This window comes from Bombus affinis, chromosome 13 (assembly GCF_024516045.1).
Source record: "Bombus affinis isolate iyBomAffi1 chromosome 13, iyBomAffi1.2, whole genome shotgun sequence".
NCBI classification, from domain to species: domain Eukaryota; kingdom Metazoa; phylum Arthropoda; class Insecta; order Hymenoptera; family Apidae; genus Bombus; species Bombus affinis.
Genome location: NC_066356.1, coordinates 5,523,026 through 5,544,616, shown reverse-complemented (window position 1 = coordinate 5,544,616; position 21,591 = coordinate 5,523,026). Strand labels below are relative to the sequence as shown.

The 21,591-nt window shown below is 31.0% G+C and overlaps 2 protein-coding genes and 1 long non-coding RNA gene across 10 annotated transcripts; 1 reads left to right on the top strand and 2 right to left on the bottom strand.

The window, feature by feature from the left end:
* Positions 1-3,416: 3,416 nt before the first annotated feature.
* Positions 3,417-7,237, bottom strand: LOC126923054 (uncharacterized). 5 transcript variants are annotated; one of them, XR_007713037.1, is made up of 4 exons: positions 6,848-7,237; positions 6,232-6,345; positions 5,453-5,865; positions 3,417-3,775 (listed from the first exon to the last, which is right to left on the bottom strand). It is a non-coding gene; the product is annotated as an uncharacterized LOC126923054 (long non-coding RNA). The 5 variants fall into 5 exon arrangements; XR_007713035.1 differs by having other exon boundaries at positions 5,453-5,622; XR_007713039.1 differs by having other exon boundaries at positions 6,254-6,345.
* Positions 7,236-19,254, top strand: LOC126923023 (polyamine-transporting ATPase 13A3-like). Of its 2 annotated transcripts, none has more exons than XM_050736011.1 (18): positions 7,236-7,837; positions 11,242-11,358; positions 12,762-12,829; positions 12,905-13,072; positions 13,271-13,341; positions 13,411-13,677; positions 13,885-14,089; positions 14,520-14,718; positions 15,018-15,129; positions 15,206-15,395; positions 15,479-15,679; positions 15,774-15,959; positions 16,066-16,440; positions 16,533-16,674; positions 16,772-16,920; positions 17,006-17,234; positions 17,321-17,402; positions 17,682-19,254. In XM_050736011.1, exons 2-18 carry the CDS (start codon positions 11,343-11,345, stop codon positions 18,727-18,729), a joined length of 3,708 nt encoding a protein of 1,235 aa, XP_050591968.1. In that variant the 5' UTR covers positions 7,236-7,837; positions 11,242-11,342; the 3' UTR covers positions 18,730-19,254. The 2 variants fall into 2 exon arrangements, with proteins under 2 accessions (XP_050591968.1, XP_050591969.1); XM_050736012.1 differs by lacking the exon at positions 7,236-7,837 and adding an exon at positions 11,003-11,162.
* LOC126923034 (testis-expressed protein 10) lies at positions 18,969-21,571 on the bottom strand. 3 transcript variants are annotated; one of them, XM_050736034.1, is made up of 6 exons: positions 21,435-21,571; positions 21,033-21,343; positions 19,795-20,974; positions 19,484-19,721; positions 19,260-19,414; positions 18,969-19,183 (listed from the first exon to the last, which is right to left on the bottom strand). In XM_050736034.1, the coding sequence occupies exons 2-6, from the start codon at positions 21,231-21,233 to the stop codon at positions 19,080-19,082; spliced, it is 1,878 nt and encodes a 625-aa protein (XP_050591991.1). In that variant the 5' UTR covers positions 21,234-21,343; positions 21,435-21,571; the 3' UTR covers positions 18,969-19,079. The 3 variants fall into 3 exon arrangements, with proteins under 3 accessions (XP_050591991.1, XP_050591990.1, XP_050591989.1); XM_050736033.1 differs by having other exon boundaries at positions 21,409-21,565; XM_050736032.1 differs by having other exon boundaries at positions 21,033-21,565.
* Positions 21,572-21,591: the final 20 nt, after the last annotated feature.

Genomic DNA, 21,591 nt, shown 5'->3' with positions numbered 1-21,591 from the left:
CATAAAAGAATAAATATATTTTTTTACTTTAAACAGAATATTGCAAATGCAGAAATTCTTCAACATAATAATATAAAACAGACAATTAGAAACAAGATACTAAAATTAACTATTGTATCATTGTAGTACTAAATATTCCATGCATTCTTATCTAATAGTTCAAGATTCTCTATTCATTAACTTCCAGATAAACGTTGTTTTACTGACATAAATGATAGCTTTGACCAAGAGAATTCTCATTCCTGTTATCTGCTACTGAATATCATTACAATCTTCAATCGTAAATCGGTCCATCGGCAATCATCAGCATTATTTTTATACCGACTTCGGAAAAAAGGGAGGTATCTTAATTTGATAAGTAATCTTCCTCTTTTTCTTTTGCATGTATGTTCACTGATTTCTACGAGACGGTTTGACCAATCGGGATGATTCCTTTTGTATCTCGTAGGACATGTTCTCTCACTGGTCCCGCCAAAAAATATTTGAATTTATTTATTGTAAACTACCTTTTTTGCAAAAATCTAATTTTAATGGTCGTCGATTACTCTCTGGATTGAATTATCGGAATGAAACCTTCTGTATCTTGTAGGACTAGTTCACCGATTGGTCCCATTTACAAAATTTTTCCAATTTGTTTACTGTAAAATATTGTTATTGCAAATGATCTATTATTATTCACCCATTTTATTTCATTTTGTCTGGTAGTTTCTTCACAAACTTGTCGCTGGAAGTAATAAGATTGGGCAGTTGTCCAAATTTTTTACACGACTAAGAACAACGTAGATCTTGGCGAAATTTTTTTTTGCCAAGATCAATTACTCTATTTAGTGTAGTCTCTTATAATTTATATACGGTTACTGTTCAACTTAAAATTAAGGGTAATATTCTTCGCTCAACTTCTCCATAACCTTCGTTGTTACTACTAGAGATATTAAAATGTAGCTAACAGTATCTTTGAATCTGCTTGCAATGGATTCGCCATTAAATTATGTAAGTACTGATACTCCGGCAATTTTCCCACTTCTAGCTGATTTCTTCGAAGTGCTGACCATGTAAATTCATTTACGATTTCCATTGTGTCGTTTATCAAACCATCAGAAATTGATATGTTTCGTCCCAACATAACTTGTGATTCCTTGGCTGATTTTATTGTATGCAACGGTCCTCTAGAATTACTCCTTCTTTGTGTACTGCATTCAAAGCAGCAGCCTGCGAGCGCTGTTTCAGTAATTTACTCTGCATGAGGAAATTGTTCGACGATTGTGATTTTCAATATAGGCTTCAACTCGTGTTTCCGCCATAAAAAACATTATTCTCCGGATTCGTTTAAAAGGATTAAAAATTGAAATAAATAATAAATAGATAAAAATAAATTACCATCATCTTAACGATAATGAATATCATTCTACGTTGGCTTTGTAATATTGATCGCTATGCTAATAAATGTGAGATAAAAATTTTTCTAGAAAGAATGTTACCGACTTCGAAATTCGCTAGAAAGTATGAAATAATTTCTATTTTATTTATATTCTATTTCAACACATATGCAACAACGGTTAAAGTCATTCATTTGCTTACTAAACAGCATATTAAATGTATATTGCAACCCTTTCGAAGGCGGTGCAAAATTAAAAATGCTACTAATATATAGTCTGTTTCTATTTATAATTATACGACATCGATAATTGTAATGATTGTATCGTAAGTTAGTGACTAGCTTGTTGTACACATAATTTCCTTAATCTCTCCACTATTAATACATTGAGTGCAATTTGTATCCGCTCGGATACAAGCGGCGCTTACCAATTTGGCCATTATTAAAACATGTTCTTGGTGACATTGTGCTACAATATATCGCAATTTAATGTAATCAAATATAAATTTGTTGAAATTTGAATTATATAAAGATAAACAGGTTGAAATTTGTTAATATAAACCTCAAGTATTGCTAAACTAGAAAACATTTCACGGCATTTTGCGCCGTCTTCGAAAAGGTTGCAATATATTGAATATGTTGTGTTGTAAGTAAGTGGGTGACTTGAACCATTATTGCATATGTGCCCGAATATAACATAAATAAAAAAGAAATTATTTCATACTTTTTAGCGCATTTAGAAGTGGATAATATGTTTTTCTTTTTTGCGAAAAATTTGTTATTTAAAAAATACTGTCGAGGATGTATTTTGAGATATTAGACTAAATACTTTTCAATGGAACTATCTAAATATTTTTTATTTAATGCCAATTACGTTGAAAGAGAGATAACTAGTGAAATTTGGAAATAATATAGGCGATTAAATATTTCGAGGACACTTGAAGGTGCAGACTTGCATCAGCAATGATCTTAATTTCACTGACATTAGCCTGGATATCAGCCCTCGCCGATCACAAGCGTAGGACTGATGATGCAGAATCTTCATAAGTGAGATCTTTATAATACAACCCGCATGTACGCCAATGGGGATCTATTGGATCAACCTTGATATGCCCTGATTATCCGATGGTAGGCATCTAGGCGTACGATCGTGTGATTATGAAGTGCAATTTACTCGTATTAGTTTCGTGAGGCAGATACCTGCGTTACAATAAAATCATACAACATATGAGCATGCGGGTAAAAACACGTAAACGAAAATTAATTTGTGATTACACGATCCGCTAGTTAAACCGGAAAGTAATGCAGATATCTGATCTTATGATAAGAAGGCAACAAACATCATCGACGCGAAGAGTGGAAATAATGATTTCAGAACTAATTTCTATTCATTGTACTTTGAACTATGATAAATTACTTTTTCACTTCCTTTTTTCATGATTGATTTAAAAATTTCTAAAGAAATACAAATTTTTAATCTTATAACTGATCTGAAAAGTGTTTTTTTGTAGGTAGATTTTCCAATAATTCATATTCCATTCCATCGATAAATTTTATGTTAAACGAAGTTCGATTTCTAATCTCGTCCTCAGTGTGGCAAAAAATTCCATATAATTATGTACTTACGTAAGATTTCAAATAGAATCATAAGAATTTGAAATTACAGTCAGAGTTTTTTTTGCAGCGTTTTGTAATTAGAGAATAATTTGTAATTTTCCAGACATATACTGATGATTTTCAAGAATGTTTTCAATGTGGTAATTTATGAACCTTATATTTATTATTTTACTATTTATTATTGCTTAGTTCGTGCCTTGGACGAACTTTCGGTTTTACATCTCTTGTACCTATTTCGCTTCTTATATATCTACCTCCCCTCTTATCCACTCTATTACATTGCACTGCCTTAATTATTCTATCTCTAAAAACTAAAAACTAATGACTAAAGAACTATTGCAACTTTGGACTTTTGCCTCCTTGCTATACTTCCTTCTTGTCGTTCTTCCCCGTCTTGTATTGCCCTTCTCTTCTTTATTATTGCTTTTAGTTCTGTTAATCCTTCTCCAGTCTCATTTAGTGTTTTTTCTATGTCCTTTGGTTCTCCCGTTATTTCACATTCTTCTATTACATGTCTCAGGTCTTCTTCTTTCCTTTTATATAGTCTGCATCTTTTTTTTCCCTCTTCTTTCCAGTATTCCCTTGCTTTGGTCTCGTTTCCACATCTGAATCTTGCTAATATTCTTCTGTCCTTCCACTTCATCCTCTTTGGTAACTCTTCTTTGGCGATTCTTCTGTAATGTAATGAACCTTATATTTGTTCTAATAAAACAAATGTCTAAAGTATGTGCAGATGTGCTTTATTATTGATTCAAGCTCATTTAGTTCACTGTTTTGTTGTACCTGCAAATATAAATTGCGCCATATATAAATTTAAAGAGACATTCGATAAGCTTGACTGATTAAGGTGCAAACGAGACAGTAATCTTATAGGGATATGCAATGCAGATATTACGATGACGCATTCGTCAAAAAATATTTATTTTTGTTTAGAAAACGTTTAAGATCGGAGCACTATCGTAATCTCCTCTCGATTGATTGTGATCTTTATAAATGCCTTCATTTGATTGATTAAAAGTTTTATTTTTATATTATATTGAACATTATATAATTCAAACCCTATACTTCAAAAATATTGCTCCCATCCTCATTTTTTATCTAAAAGCAGAAAAAATTAACTTTATAGGAATTATTAGTTTCATAAATTATGATTCTTCGCTATTTTAAGTTCATTAACCTATGAAGTAATTACATCTTTAGTGCCATTATATTATCTATTAATCGTAAGAATTAATGAAATAGCAATAAATAAATATTTATCCTTCTTTTATTTTTTGATTTTCAAGAATTATTGGCCATTAGTTCAGGCAAGATTTTACGACATGATATAATAACATGGATGTCGTAGAATAACATATTATGATCAATAATTTTCGAAATTAAAATCAACAACCGGTAAGGTTACCGCAAATGACAGTGGCTCATGTTAGACTGTGTGTCTCGAGATAAGCGATCATGTTGAGGATGTCTTTGCTGATGAGCGCGACACGTAACAATGTTATCATCAGGCATTTTCGTGATATTATTCGTATATCCTTTTATCTGAAATATCGCTGTCTGATAAATATATCTCAGACTGTATGCTTGCTCTATTTTATTACACCCATTTCTAAATGGAAAATATATGGTTATTTACATATTATACATTCGGCCTGTTTATTCGCCAAATAATAGAAACTAAAATTCGACGTTCATATAAAGAAGTAAAACCCGAAATATTTTAAATCTATTAGATAGGCTCCTTTTTTGTCTAGACCAAGTTTACACAAAATTTTTGAGCGTTCAAATTTGCGTCAATTTAAAATTTTGCAATAAACACTCTTAGTATCTGTTCTTATTATTATTATTATTTGAGCGTTTTGTGTTAATTGCCATCACGTGCAAAACTAATCCACATTGACAATCCCTTATCATTATTAAATCGCCATTAATATTCGAAAAGCCGCAATTACGAGCAAAAATATATCAGTTTGAAAAGTATTTTGAGTTGTAGTTGACAAGGAAGATTTTGTGGATATTAAAAGATAAGCTTGGATATTTAAGTGCCAAAATAGAATTAGGCCTTCAAATCGCGCGTTGCTGTCTTGTCTGTAAGAAATAAATGTGTGTCCTAAATAATAATGCACGAGGAAAGACGTAAAACAATATATTGCAGTATAGAAAATGATGGAAATAAAAAAATATTAAAAAGAACTTATATCAAATATGTGTTGAGGTAAAATAATGTTATAAATTATATAATTATATCAACGCAATTATATAAAAGCTACTTTAAGATAAAATCGGATCTCAGAATAACGCAAAGTGATTTAAGTGATTAAGCACTAAATCAATTACATGTTTAATCTAACAAATCATCTTTCAACATCGTCGATTGACATTTATTTTTGTTGAGACAAAATAAAATGTTTCACAGAATAAAAGAAAAAAACAGGTTTCACAATAAGCTAAATGCATTACCTCTGTTGTTGAAAAACGCGAAATGATCTTATCGTATATGAACAACTATGCGAAATTTTCATTAACGAATAGATGTTAACTTGCTTCTCTGAGTACTTGTCAATGCATTTCAGCTACTCGTAATTTGCAGTTGCTATCGTAATTCATCTTTTACGTGGAACGTTGTGAAACTAGAAAATAAATAATAATCTCTAAATACAAGTTCTTCACCAGTATATAATTTACATCAACGATTTTTCTCTCTTTTCTAATTAATCACATATAACTTTCTTCTATTACATTATTTTTTCCTCTCATTATGAAGCAACAAATTATTTTGATAAAATATATAATTCTGTATAATAATGAGGTAAATAGTTTAAGAACTATTTTATGCTTTTTATAAGTAAATAGCTTTTATCTCTCTTATATTTCTGAAATAACAATATATGATTTATACCAACAATTAATTTTAATTAATGTTATGTAAATTTCGATTATTATTCTTATCTTTTTTTATCGCGAGATTACAAGATATTACAAGATAACAAATTATGTCAATGAAATATACAATGTATCAGTAAAATCAATAAGTAGTGTATTAATAAAATATCATTGCCATGCTTCCGTATATATGTAAATGAAAGGTATTTCTTTATCGAACAGTATCGCGTGTGCTGTATGATGCATGAAACGATCGAATGAATGAATTTTCATCTCGCAGACTTATTGACGTCAGTGAAGTGATATCAGCAAAATCCAAATAAAATTAAAACTGACGAAAATATTTGTACACTTACTATAGAAAATTTTTATGTATACCTTATAGGTGTTATATAAAACACTTCAAAATTTCGTTATTGCTCTAATGAGACATGATTGTCTTCATTATATTTGTTAAATCTGAAACTGACCTGAAAATATATATAGAAGTTATAAAATAGTTACTACAAGCATATATTTAATAAAATATTAATATAAAACATAAATAGCCATTTAAAATATGTAATAAGTGTTAAAGATGATCGTACTGGATATTTAGGCCTATTAGTAAATTGTAGATTTTTATAGATAGTGGCCACAAAAAAATATTTGCATATAGCCTTATTTTTCAATCAAGCCATTTTTTATCAGATTCTATATTTCATTTTCGTAGTATCAAATTTTTGTAATCGCAATGAAAATATTAGTAAATGACACGCTATTTAATATACTTGGACCTAGTTAATCACTACATAAATGTTGTAATGAATACGATTATGTGTAAATATTTTTAGTAGCCACTGTATTTATAGGAAATTTGAAGGTGTATTTAGGTGTATTTTTGAAGGAGTATTTATTATGATATTTACTAGATAAAACAAATTTCTATTAATACTAATCTAAATACTTTTGCGATTTCTACATAATACGTACTAAATACGTTGTAGCTTCCTTGTACATTTTCAGATTTATTTCAAGTTGTACCAATATAACCGTGATAACCGGTCTCATTACACTGTTACTGATATTTCAAGATATTTCGTATAACACACAGAATATAGTGGTAGAAGATTTCTACAAGTGTTCGAATACTTTCGTAAGTTACTGTACGTGCTCTTGATTTGTTCAAATAATCGTGTTTTCACCTGCTCCCATTTGCGGAATTAGTTCGTCGATTTGACGTAAGTCACGTGTCGCCACAGGAAAAAGAGTTAAATATGTATCGGTGTGCGATCTATTGGTAAGTTCTGCCGCGAGAAAAGTGAGCGATCGTCGATAGCTAGACCGAGAGGGGATAAATTCGTACACCAGAGTTACAGGAGAGGTACAGAATGGCACAGTATAGCCGGGTGCGTGGCGCGAAACAGGTAGTGGTGCATTCGTTGAAATGATAGGTCGCTTCGATTGATTGAATCTATCTAGAATTTCTCTGTACTATCACGAAACCATTTTAACGAAACGTTTGATATTCCCGATCGGTCTTCGTAGAGTGTGCATTATCAATTTTTGATTCGATCACCATTAAAACGTTGGCCTTGTGACACTTGCTGCTAGAATTCGATATATTGATACCATACACGATTCGATATATATCATTGTTGATTTTGACTTCGATATTTCCTTTTAATGATCCTTGAAGTAAAGAAGTAAAATTTTCCTCGGTCTTTATCACATGCATCGATAAGTCCTAATCATAGTGAGCTTACTATTTAATATCGGTAATATTGAACACAGAAGCGAGAAAAAGGTTACAGCCAAGGACTTTACTTGTAAATCTTTCGCGTTTCTTGTGAAGATATAGTAGCAGTGAAAATTGCTCGATTAAAAGTTCGTTGGGAATGCACGTACTCGTGCACAAGCCTTGGACTACGTCCCCGTGAAAATAAAGGAATCAGACCAAAGGAAGGATTATTAAAAATTCGAGTATGTTTCTTCTATTTATACAACAGCTATAAAAGCTATTTACACACTATTGCATTTGTTATAATACTCACATATTGATTAATTAGATTCAAGTATGATAAATTTCGTATCCTGTAATAGTACTTTCATGCGACTACAAAAAATTAATACTATGAATATAGAATGTGTAGATGCTAATGGTAATATGCTTCATTGCAAAATAAGAATATGTACAAATTCTTTTTGTAGCCACTATAAATGTTTCATACGTTTTCAGCACTCATTCTAGGGTGTATTCACTATAGCATAAACAACATAAAATTTGCAATATTATTTATCAACTTATGTTACGATAATTGCTTTCTTCGATAATAAATGAAGAATAGAAGACTATTTCTCGTACTCTTTATAACGTAAACTGCACATAATTTTGTACTTATTTCGGTAAGCAAATCAGTAAGTAAAAATATTTTTTAGTATCTATTTATTTATCGTCAGCCACTTAATTGTACCATCACATTTCACAAACTAATCTTTCATTTGTTTTTGTTTTATAGAATCTTGATTAATTTTACTATCAAAATATAATTCCCGATTGTTACAAATAATGTAACGATACATTCACCGATTTATTCTAGTCATTGATAAAAATGAACCGGAAACAAGCAACCATAGTGAAAGTAACAGTTTAATTCATCAATCAGTAGAGTTCGAACATTTAGATCAGCACGAATGAAAAGTCAAAGTAGCTTTTTATAAACGATACACGCAATCGCGAATTTTTCTATGAGACATCAATTTTTGCGTTACTTTTGTTTCTCTTTTCCATTTCTCATTCACAGATCACTGATCTTTGCGAAAGAACAAGTTACTAAAGTTGCGAGTATTGCGTTATGCAATGACTTGTACCTAAAAGTATAGAAGCGCGAGTTGCATTTCTAATGACATGGTAAATAACACCGTTCACATAAAAGCCTTTCGTGACACACATTTCGCAATAAAATGGGTATTGCATGAAGCCGATAATGTTTATACATAATAGAATGGAGTAATAGCGATACAAATATCATATTTCCACAATACTACTATGTCTCCTTTATCTTGGAATTTATGTGTTGATTATTGATAAATTAGGTCTAAACGTATGACTTCTGTTATCGCTAGAATGTACTTCAACATACATAAATAAAAAACAAATTATTATCTTTACACTCATTTGTTAACATTGTGCCCTAACATAAATTTCATTCAGAGTGATGAGTAAATTAATTTTTTTTATAACTTCTTTATAAGATGGAAAAATAAAGTCGATAAATTATTGGGTTTCTTCTAATTAAATGTTGAAATTATTTAACTATAATACACTTAAGCACTACAATAGAATGTTGAAGAAAGTACTTACATACCGTATTCAAATGTATAAATTGTCTTTTTTTTTCGAAGAATCAATCAAATGTTCTATTACATATAAGCTTTGCGTTCTTTTGTCTTTTTCTAAGTCAATATATTAACAGTATCTTTTATCTGACAAAATGTCGGCAATATATTGTTCTATATTAGAAGAAGTTCTTGAAATTATCATCAAATGTATTACCTTTGTTATAGTAAATTTTAATACGTCCGAAATATGTTGCAGATATTTTCTGCTATTCTTTTATGAAGTTTTAATCCGTTGATAGAAACTTGGAAATCTCTGATACAGAAGTAACACGAATTGTGATTTAAAAGCAATGTTTATCGTTCTATACAACTTTTACTACGAAGTCAGATAAAGTATATCGCGTTAATTAGAGCTATTAGCGTACGTAGAATTCCATCAAATAAAAATGCGTTCACGTATAAGTCAGCATCGTAATTATTTCTCAATTATATCAAGATCTGAGTGACGTTAGAATACACAAACAAATTATCGTTATTAACCGTCATTTTATATTAAAAATGACAATTCAAGCGGAAGATATTGCGACAGCTTACACCTTGGAATCTTTTTCTGCAATGAATGAATAGCATACTATGAACGCGTGTGTAACAGATGGTAAATAAAAGAACCAATCATCTAGGAATACTTTAGCGAGCATGATTATTGTAAAATAACAATGAAATAACAGGGCACGTGCTTTCAATCCTATTTTATCTTATTCTTCAACCGGTTCACGCTAGAATGATATCACAGAGAAAAGATATATGTCCATGATGCAGCTTTCCGATCTATCGCAATTTGATTTCCGATACAATCGAACCTTGAACAGTTGTTGAAAAAATGTCCACAACTCCGTTTGATATTACTGATTGTGAAATTTGTTTTACACTATACGAAGCTTTGATACGAAAATATGAACTACGAACACGTCTATGTCGTCATTGATCGAAGGAGTTGGACAAAAAAAAAAGATTTCTGCAAGGTCTACGAGGATCTCAAATCAGAAATGAGGAAATGAAAGGTGGCGAGACTGTACATGCTAAGGACTTCAATTTATGCAGTAAAAGCCAGATTAGATCGTTTATATGCTTCTTGTTCTTTTAAGATAAATGTCAATCAGATAAAGGATAAGTCTTTAAAGAACAGTTCTGCGCATAAAAGTTGCTTCAAAAATAGCTATCGAAATTTTTTGTTAACATTACTCATTCATAGTCAATTAATCCTTTGAATGAATATCTCAATTCTTTTTCCTTTAATTACAGATAATTGTACAATAATTTAGTAAAGGATGGATCATTCGTCTTTATGACATAGACTCTTTGAAGATTATTTAGAAATTCTATGGTACCCAAAATCGAATTATCGTTGTATTAGAATGATTTATGCGTGGAGTGTACTTTTCGCAGGAACATATTTATCCTTGCAGTATGATGTTATACGTTTTTTAATTTGTCGACTCAGTGTTAAAAATAACGATAAAGGCAGTATGAAGAAAGAAACTGTCTTGCTAACAATAGAAAAGTACTGTCTAAAAGGTAGAATAGTTTAATTGATCTGTTCACCGGTGTACATAGGTGAACATCAATTGTCTTGTTGTTCCACTTGCATTTGGTTCTACTTGATCGAAAACTTGAATAAGATTGCATAGATTAGTCAGAACACGTGGCTGGCTGTAATTTCGCCACTTGACTCGCCAACAACTTATTATGTCGTAATTCAAGTGCACGGTCACTGTAATCATGTTCAGTGTCGAACTACCTATTTGACGTCTGTTCTGGCAGTGTCTTCTTTCACGAAATAGCCGCATTAGTATTCCTTCCGTACGCCGTTTAATTCCTCGCAAGGAATATGGTCACCTGTTCTTCATTTACAATGGATTTAAACACGATCTTTTCATCCCTTTTGAGTCTGATCATTTATTTATAAGTGAAGGATCATTGATTTTCTAAAATTATCCAATAGAAAGTTTTCTTCATTTATGTGAAAATTTTACATTTTATTCTAGCTGCGACTTGTACAAGCGGAAATCCGTATTTGACGGCGTCTCAAGTTCAAGGAAAGAACTTGAGGACTCGAAAGGACCATCAGCAGCAAAAGTATAAAGTTATGACAACATCCAATGGTGAGTCACGTATGACATATATTCCAAAACATTTTCTGATTATATTTCTGCTGCTATTGATTTTTTAGTCTTCTCACGTATAAATACTCGATGGAAAGGCCAAATTCAAGATATTCTTTTCGAAAATAGTTATGACAAAAATCTCTATGATACCGCCATGAATTTAGAGGTCTACATATTTTCTTAAATAAAGAAGAAATTAAACTATATAGATTGCAGATTTACTTATGTATCTGTGGGAAATTCAAGGATTTATTACTCAAGAATATATACAATATTCGGAGTATACTACTGGTTATGATATTTAGCGGATGAAACAAATTTCTGCGTAGATTTCACTTCTTTCACTTCTGTGTTCATGAAAAAGTAAATTTGCATATTTCATAAACATCCACAACTTAGTTACTGCAAATACATCCTGAAACGGAAGAAGATATTGAAGCAAATAAAATATTATTTTAATGATAAAATAAAAAAGTAAATAAAACAATGATACGTTAATAGAATAAGCAATTGTTTGTAAACGACATCAATCCACGTGTTCGTTAATCTTTCGAACTGACAATAACGTCAACAACCGAGATTCGCGAACCTTCAAATATGTATAACTAAAGAATTTTTATTTGCGAGCGATAAGAAGATTCGCTGCTGCACGTTCCTCAGTTATCGCTAATGACAAATTTCCGCAGAACCCTTATAAATACGTATTTTTTTATCTAAGATGAAATCACGTCTGATGACCTGATAACGAGCGAACACTATCGCGACATAACCGGATAGTGTTTGCCAAGGAATTATCGTTTCTAACGGGAAAACGTTTCCTTCGAGTGATTCGCGCGAACAGCTTTGATTCATCGCAACGATAACGTAAGACGTCAGAAATCTGCACTCGAGTTCTACCATTAAATCTGAAAAAAAAAGAAAAGACTGACATTTTTACAACTAAGAATAACTTGCTATTAATTAATATCGATTCGATTATTATTGCCTGAACAAAAGAAATTATATCAAAAATGATACGTATCGATAAACTGCACGACTTAGTTACATGTTTGATACGTTCCATACCATGTAGGTCATTAATGTTTCATAGTGTATAATTATCAGAAGTAAAAACTTTGGTACTTTGATACTTTCACTGAAGTATCCGTACACATGCATAAGGTGGTTCAATAAAAGTTGTCACCTTGGATATTTGCGGAAGTAAAAATATAAAAGAAAAATGTCTCAAATGAAAGTTATTTGTTACGTAATCTTCTACAAAACATATAATAGCAAAGTTTTATTCGAAAAATTTCTCTCATTAATACACATTATGTATATCGAATGTTGAAAAATATTTTACAGTTTAACATTTAAAATAAAAGCGAAATCTTTGTATTTTTATGATTTTCTTTCTTTAGGGATAAAGGATGACCAAACATCGAGAGTGCAGTGGCAGAAGATTCATACTGGTCAGGATGAAGACATGGTGAATATCTACAATAATTTATTCTATAGTACAATTTCACAGATATCTTGATTAAACTTGATATATTACTTTTAGCGTGTTTATGGATTCGAAAAGAGCAGATCAAAAAGTATCCTGACTTATATTTCTTACGTATTAACCATCGGGTGGATCAGACTCTTGTTCCACTGGTATCCCCAATTACATCTCTATGCTACTCACAACAAGTGTTCTTTGAGTTGTGCCACGAAATTGCTTATAACTGTAAGAATTTTGAATTATGCGTCATTAGAAACTTTTTATCAATTTTTAAAAATATAAATATCAATCGTATCGAATATTCAATATTTCGACCATTTCATCCTTCAAAACATATTTATTTAAAATATCCACGAAGAAACTAATCTTTCGGATTAACATAAATTATTTAATTAATAGTTATGGATATAATTTCGTATCTAGGATAACTATCAAGGAAAATATAAATCATATTTCGTGAAGAATGTGAAGACTATCTCGGCGAAGAATATCAGGTTGGTTCAGTTCTGAACTTCCTGTCAATATAATCTTCACAGATTCAAATAGATTTTCTTTTTTATTAGTACCCAAGATTTATTCAGAGATTTGGGTAGTAATGACAAGGAGTTCGTCGAGAAAATCAGGTGTAAAAAGTTGAAGATTAATTTAGAGAATGGCACACAGTGTGAAATGTACGAGGTCAAAGCTTTCTGGTGCAAAAAACAATGTTACATCTGGGACGTTACACAAAATACATTTTCTAGATTGGTAGGCCTAGACAAGTACACGCTGTGTTCGGATCTTAATCTTAATAATAATCATGGACTCTCTAAGGAAGAACAATGCCTTAGGTAGTGATAAAGTAATCTAATAAGTGATAATTTATGCATTCACATCATGATTTTAAGAGATTCGGAATAATTAAGCAATTACTCTAACAAGTAAAACGCCGTATTACGTTATACATATTTAATTCATTACATTCATTTTTTATTTAACACTCAGAGTATTATTCGAAATTAATGATTATTATTCTGATATCTCTTCTCACTTTATAGACGGATCGTATACGGAAGCAATGAAATCGGCGTTCCTGTGCAAAATATAGGCGTATTACTATTGTTAGAAGTCTTGAATCCATTTTACATTTTTCAAGTATTTACTCTGTGTGTGTGGTTTGCAGAAGGCTATTTATACTATACCGCAGCAATCATATGTATGTCATTGTTTGGAATTATCAGCTCTATAATACAAACTCGTAAGGTAAAAACGCTATTCTAAAACCTTATTGCGTTCTAAAACGGGCATTATTTAAGTAAAACGTAGTAAAAGAATTTTATTTTAGAGTAAAGTTAACCGAAATGCTTATTAGCTTCATCAAAAATCTAATTTTTATAACGTCATATTTTACTAATCTAGATTAGGCTAATGCGCAAAAAAGACTAGTTCAGGTCTGTTCCTGAATAATTAAACTGAAGGCCTTTCCTAGTTATTTGTTTCCTAGTTCTTACAACCTCGCTATATTTATTCTATAATATGTACTGGAACAGTGTATGTAAGGTAATTTCTTCTTAGAAATTTTACAGCAATCCAGAGTCCATTTATAAATGTCTAAAGCCCAAAGCGTGAATGTAAATTTTCCATAGACCTCTTTAAATCCTATATTCATGTTGAAACGAGAAACGTTTTGCAGAATCAAATCAATCTTCACGGTACAGTCACATCCACGGAAACAGTTCGCGTGTACAGGAACTCTAAAGTGACAGAAAATATACCAAGCAGTGATTTAGTACCAGGTGATATCATAGAATTACCCAAGCATCAGGCCACTGTCGTTTGCGATGCGGTACTTTTAACAGGACAATGCATTTTAAACGAATCGATGCTGACTGGTATGATTAGTCATAAACTAATTGTAACTAATTGTAAATGTTTCGCGAAATTTTTTGAACATCTGCCTAAAACATTTTTATTTACATATTATTTCTATTATATAAAACTTATATAAAACTTGTATTAAATACACATTTGTTTCAAATTTTATCAATACAACCATGATAGTCTCATTGTAGTTTTTAAAATTTTTCGTATTAACACTGATAATAACATTCCTAAAGAGTTTATACAAGTGTTCGAATACTCTTGTTGATTACTGCATTAATTAGTTTTCACTTACTGAATAAAATTTTAGGAGAATCTGTACCCGTAACGAAAACCCCACTACCATCGCGTCACGTTTTGTACGATTCTAAAGAATGCTCTCATCATACGATGTATAGCGGCACCACTATTATCCAAACAAGGTAATACCTTGTTCGAACTGTGCATAATTGCTGCATACGTTATAAATTGTAAACTATTTTTCGCATTCGTCATTAGAAGTTACAACGACCGACCAGTTCTAGCTCGAGTTATTCGAACAGGATTCCATACGAATAAAGGTTCTTTGGTCGCTGCTATCTTGTACCCACCCCCTGCAGATTTTAAGTTCGATCAAGATTCTTACAAGTTTATTGGCATACTAGCACTCATCGCAACATGCGGTTTCATTTACACTATTGTAACCAAGGTACATTTTATATTTTCATTTCCAAGAATAAACGCTTAATGCATTTCTTGAATAAAGTATTGCACAAATATTCTTTTCTCCAGGTTTCCAGAGGAATCACAGCGGGAGATATAGTGATAAAAGCTTTAGATATAATAACAATAGTAATTCCACCAGCATTACCTGCAGCAATGACCGTAGGAAAGCTATACGCTCAAGTACGATTGAAACGAGCACAAATATACTGTATTAGTAATAGAGTTATTAACGTATCTGGCAGTATAAATTGCATCTGTTTCGATAAGGTTAGAAGAATGTAGTCTGCATAACTTATATAATTTAAATCTGAGAATATTATATAATATTAATTAATTATCTTTTGTATATTTCTATGTACAGACTGGTACTTTAACAGAAGATGGTTTAGATATGTGGGGTATTGTGCCTTGCACGAATGGTGTTCTCGGTGAAGCAGAAAGATCTATTCCCAAATTAAACAATCATCTTCTTTTTGAGGGAATGTTAACTTGTCATAGCTTAACATTAATAAATGGCACACTCTGCGGGGATCCTTTAGACGTTAAGGTAATCTACTATAATAAATTACAATTATATAGAAATCATCCTTGAATCGAAGTATCATTGAAAAAAGGATTGATTAATTATTGATTTAGATTAATTATTGCTTTAGATGTTCGAAAGTACCGGATGGATATTAGAAGAGTTCAATAACGAACATTCAAATAAATATGATCTCGTAGCACCAACAATTGTGAAACCGCCAAAAAACAATAGTTTCACGCAAAATATGAATGAAATATCGGAAATTGGAATAGTGCAACAATATCAATTCTCGAGCTCTCTTCAACGAATGTCTGTGATAGTACGCGTACTGGGTTCCGATACGTACAAAGTTTACACAAAAGGATCACCCGAAATGATACTTAGTTTAAGCAAACCCGAAACCATACCGAAAGATATAATGATCTGTTTAAAACGTTATACAGAACAGGGTTATCGAGTGATAGCTATGGGGCAAACGAAATTACTCGAAAATAGTAATAAGGTAAAAATAATCAACTTGATATTTCTTTTTATAAACTTCCAATTTTCTATATTCAATTAGATTTTCGATTAAATTTCCTATATCCTGCACAGATAATGAAATTACCTCGAGATGCGGTCGAACAGAACCTTGAATTCCTAGGTTTAGTTATTATGGAAAACAGGTTGAAGGCACCAACTATACCAGTGATCAAAGAGCTAAGAACAGCTAACATACATGTTTTAATGATTACGGGTAATTAGAGTTTAGCAATTTCCGTGCGATGACATTTCAACATATTAGTATTAGTTGTTGGATAGCAAAATGACTCACTCACTTTTCACATTCACAGGGGATAACATTCAGACTGCAGTGAGCGTTGCAAAAGAATGCGGCATTTTGTCGCCGCAAGAATCTGTGATAGATGTGACGGTAGTTATGGAAGAAAATAAATCACAGCCTGAGATTTATTTCAATGCTCAAGAAATGTCTTCAAAATTGGTAAATTCCTTAAATTCCAATGGAAATTTTTAAAGTTGATATGCAGAAAAATTGAAGAGAACAGCTGGCTATTTAATTTTTTCAGAATCTTCATAATAAAAACCTTAACATACTGGAATTGAAAGATATAGAACGAAATATAGGCAACACTAATTATCGATTCGCATTAACAGGCCAATCATGGCAATTATTGCGTGAGCATTATCCAGATATCATAGCAAAAATTTGCGTCCGTGGTGCAATATTTGCCCGGATGACCAGCGATCAGAAGCAACAATTAGTGTTGGAATTAATGCAACTTGGTTATTATGTGGGTATGCATCACCATTTAACATTTACCGTACATTAATTTCATTATCCTGTACAATAGCCATTTCAAAATGTTTTACAATCATCCTAGCTATGTGTGGAGATGGTGCTAATGATTGCGGTGCTCTGAGAGCTGCACACGCAGGCATATCCTTATCCGAAGCAGAATCTAGGTAATATCTCAATGCTAAAGAATTACATAATTTTTTTACATAACAACCACTGGCGATTTAACTTTCATATGCGACAAGTTTATCATACATGATTTATGTATATATTTTTTATGTTATATAATGATTCTAAAAATTTAGCCAACGCTTGCTCTCAGTTTATTTTTTAATTATGCACTTGAAGACACGAAACAACTTTCTATTTACAAGCAGAGTTAGCTTAAATTTCTAGAATTATTCTGAATATTTGTGTAGTAACATTCAGCGAAATATCATTTTTAGCGTTGCGAGCCCCTTCACATCCAAAGTACCGGATATAACCTGCGTACCAAAGGTGATAAAGGAAGGTCGTGCTGCACTAGTTACGTCATTTGGAATTTTCAAATTTATGGTCACCTATTCATTGACAGAATTTTTATCTGTTATTATTCTCTACTCGATCGACTCGGATCTGACAGATTTGGAATTTCTGTTCATCGATATCTGTCTTATCGTTAACTTTGCTTCATTTTTCGGAAAAACTCGAGCGTACGAAAAGCAGTTAGTAAAAAAACCTCCTATGACTAGTTTGCTAAGTTTCACGTCGATCTTCTCTTTGTCTGTACATATGTTAATAATGACAATTTTTCAAGCTATCGCTTATCATGCGGTTCGCACTTTTCCATGGTTTACACCATTCACTTACAACAATGACACTGGATATATGTGTTATGAGAATTATTCCGTTTATTGCGTTTCTATGTTCCAGTATATAACAATGGCTATAATATTTTCACGTGGGAAGCCATATCGAAAAGCCATTTACACGAATATTGCATTTATATCTTCCATAATATTATTGACCATCGTTTGCGCTTATATCACGGTTTATCCAGCAAATTGGATAGTAAATATGCTTCAACTACTCTTGCCTCCAGTGTACGACTGGAGGATTATTATTTTAGCACTCGCTTTTGCGAACTTTGTAGTTTGTTTCTTCGTTGAAACGTTTGTTATAGAGTATTTAATTGAGAAAAAATCCAAATCGAAATTTTACAAACCTGAGAAATCTAAGAAGCAATATTTGAGAGTAGAACACGAGCTAAAGAACAACTTAAGTTGGCCAACGCTCAGTAAAGAATTACCAACGTTACCATTAACTCCGAGCGTAGAAAATATCGTTAACGTAACGTATCCAGAGGAGAAATCTTATAATAATGAGACTAAAACGAATTTACAAAACAATAGGACAATAGAGTCTAAAAACAATGATGGATTACACGCATTTGATAACTACTCATTCGTTGATGATGAATCACCACAAAATACAAATATGGTAACTAGAGTTTAAGTCGTACCTTGAAAATACTTTACCCGATTTTACAATTTTCAGTACTAATATATGTACCTAGGTATTACGAAGTATTTTCTAAACTTTAAGAGTGGTGCTGTAAAACGGTACAAACATTTTCAAGATAATGCTTGTAATTGTTGTACATGTATAGTGTTTGTAATAACTATCAAGTAATTATCAATAATTTAATAAAATTAATGATTGCATATTACTAATAATGTTTCAATGTCGAATAATATTTTTAAAATTTTAATAGTAATTTATTAGTAATTTATTTAAAACATGAAAAATACAGTTTTCGTAGGAATTTGTAACAAAAATGTATGTAAAATATATATTTATTTTGCTTAGTAGAAAATCTGGGTATCTAAGAAGTAAAACAAATTACATATCATAAGACGAGACTGTTTGTTGTCTTCGGATCCGATAATTTCAATCTTTTTAGCATTTTCTGTAATACGAATAATAATGCCATTGTTCGTAAACGTATATGCAATGATAAATATAATATTTTTAAGTATATTTACCTATAATGTCTTTGTAATTTGCCACAAGTTCTTTTTGAATCCAATCTCTATAACGGAGCACAATTTTATTTATTATTTGTATTGTATTTTCATGTATTTTTGACTTTAACAAGAGATTTGGCAAAGTTGAGATAAATTCTTTAAATGCACTTTCCCTATAATAAATTAGACATTATTGCAAGAACATTAGGGACAAGTTTAGAAGAGATTGTAGAATTATTTACCTGTGCAATTCATGTAAAGTATGATCTAACATTATCTCGCTAATCACAGAAAATAATTGTAACTGCATCTCCCTTTTTGACTGATTACAACATGCATTTACAACTGATTGTAAAGTTTCACTTAAATCAAGGGAATTTTTGTACCAAACTTTACTTGCTTTTAAAAATAATGTTCTCAGAAGCTTAGTCAGTTGTGGTAATACAGTATTATTTATGTCAGACCAGATTTCAAGTTTCCCTATTAACGAAAAAGACATTAACATATGTTTTATCAACTTAATTGAAAACGCTAGAAATATTTTCTACTATACCATTTAAATACTTAATTACAGATGTGCAATAATTTTTCATTAATTTAGACATCATTTTATCATCACTTTGTATCGATGTAAACCATACATAAATTTGACAAATTGCTAAGTTATATCCTAAACAAATGTCATATGAATTATCTATAGCAAAATCTTGTTGACGTTTTCTATTTCTTATTGAAGGAAGGAAACATCCTGTAGCACCTAATTTATTGTATGGAAATTTTGAAACGAAATTCTTTGTGTAAGAATCCTGGAAATTACTTTTGAACCAAAATTTCATATTTACATCACATTCTGTATATAATATATCTATACATTCAATTATTAATTGTATTATTTCTACAATACTTTTTAATAATTCCAATGCTTCTGTAGAAATCAAAAGTGCAGAGTAGTCAATATTTTTCTCATCTGGACATACTTCAATCCAGCTGTCAAATATAAGTGGCATGAGTAATTCTATATAACTCATAAGTTCATCTGCATCTAAAGTATTATTACTGTTATTTCTTCCTTCATTGTCAATTCTTTCAAAATCAACTTCACAATTCCGAGAATTTATATTTGTATAAATAGGAATATATCTAGTATTTTTATTCACAGTTATAACTTTTGCATTTTCACCTGAACTGATAATCTGTTGTGATTTAAAGAAGGTAACAATAGAACTAAACATAGTAGCAAGTCTTTCTAATACTTTTATCCTCCATTTAACATTAGTATTTTTAGAATTTAAGGTTGTTACTAATTGTCTTCCAGGTTTCATTTCTGTATGCAATCTGGAAATCATATCTAAAAAATTTGGCAATACTTTGTAACTGTTTCTTGCTAGTATATTGCTACAGTTTTGTACAAGTACATCCAAGAAAAGTAAGGCATCTTCTTTGATATGAGGATCAATATGTGTCATAGCGCATCTCAAATAGGAAATCAATACATCACAATATGGATTAAGTTGATCATTAGAAACTGGTCCAAGGATTAGACTCAAAACTTTCAAAGAGTTACGTCTAATATCTCTCTCTTTATCAAGGGACAACGCACAAATACCTTGCAAAAGTGGTCCAAATTGTGAACTTAATAATTTCAAAGAATGTTCTGACAAAATTTCTTTTAATTCTTTTACAGCATTTTGTCGAACTGTTGAATTATGATGTTGTAAACGTGACAATAACTCCTAAAAATAATATTCTTATTTTGAATCTTAATATAGAATTATAAATACAGAGTAATACCTTAATATTAAGCTTCCTCTTGCTAAGTATGTCCGTCTCATCATGCTGTTTCAACTGTTCTCGTATAACTATCTTTTTAACTTTAAATGAAGGATCTGTGACATTTAATCCTTTTGGTAAATGTTTCGTTTTCTTTGCTTTCAGTTTTACCTTCGCTTTTTCAGACTTTAGGCGTTTCAAATGTTTATGTCCCTTAGCCATGACTAATTAGTATAAACGAAATAAATTTCTGTCAAATTTTAGTTAATAAAAATTGTTGTATGTATATTTGTTTTAGGTTATGTTCATATAACTTTTAGGTTAGTATCGTCCTAAAAATATACTTTATGTAAGTCATTACAAACTGTATAGCAGGTTGGTTAAAAAATGTGCATACAATATGGCAAAAGTAATAAAAAACACCTCGTAATTTCAAAATTTTCTTATAAAAACGTAGTTACATATTATAGACCCACGAGGTATAGACATTACTACTTAGTCATATCATGTGCTTTTAAATATACATATATACATTAGATTGAAGTAACATGTAGAAGTGCTCTAACGTCGGATATAATGT

Excerpts from the sequence above, each read along its gene's own strand:
- LOC126923023 (XM_050736011.1), top strand. Across the intron at positions 12,830-12,904 it reads CTGGTCAGGATGAAGACATG|CGTGTTTATGGATTCGAAAA; the intron begins GTGAATATCTAC and ends TATTACTTTTAG. Across the intron at positions 17,235-17,320 it reads GCAACTTGGTTATTATGTGG|CTATGTGTGGAGATGGTGCT; the intron begins GTATGCATCACC and ends CAATCATCCTAG.
- LOC126923034 (XM_050736034.1), bottom strand. The coding sequence starts at position 21,233 with ATGGCTAAGGGACATAAACATTTGAAACGCCTAAAGTCTGAAAAAGCG. Across the intron at positions 19,722-19,794 it reads TGTAATTAAGTATTTAAATG|GGAAACTTGAAATCTGGTCT; the intron begins GTATAGTAGAAA and ends TTTCGTTAATAG. Across the intron at positions 19,415-19,483 it reads ACTTTACATGAATTGCACAG|GGAAAGTGCATTTAAAGAAT; the intron begins GTAAATAATTCT and ends AATTTATTATAG.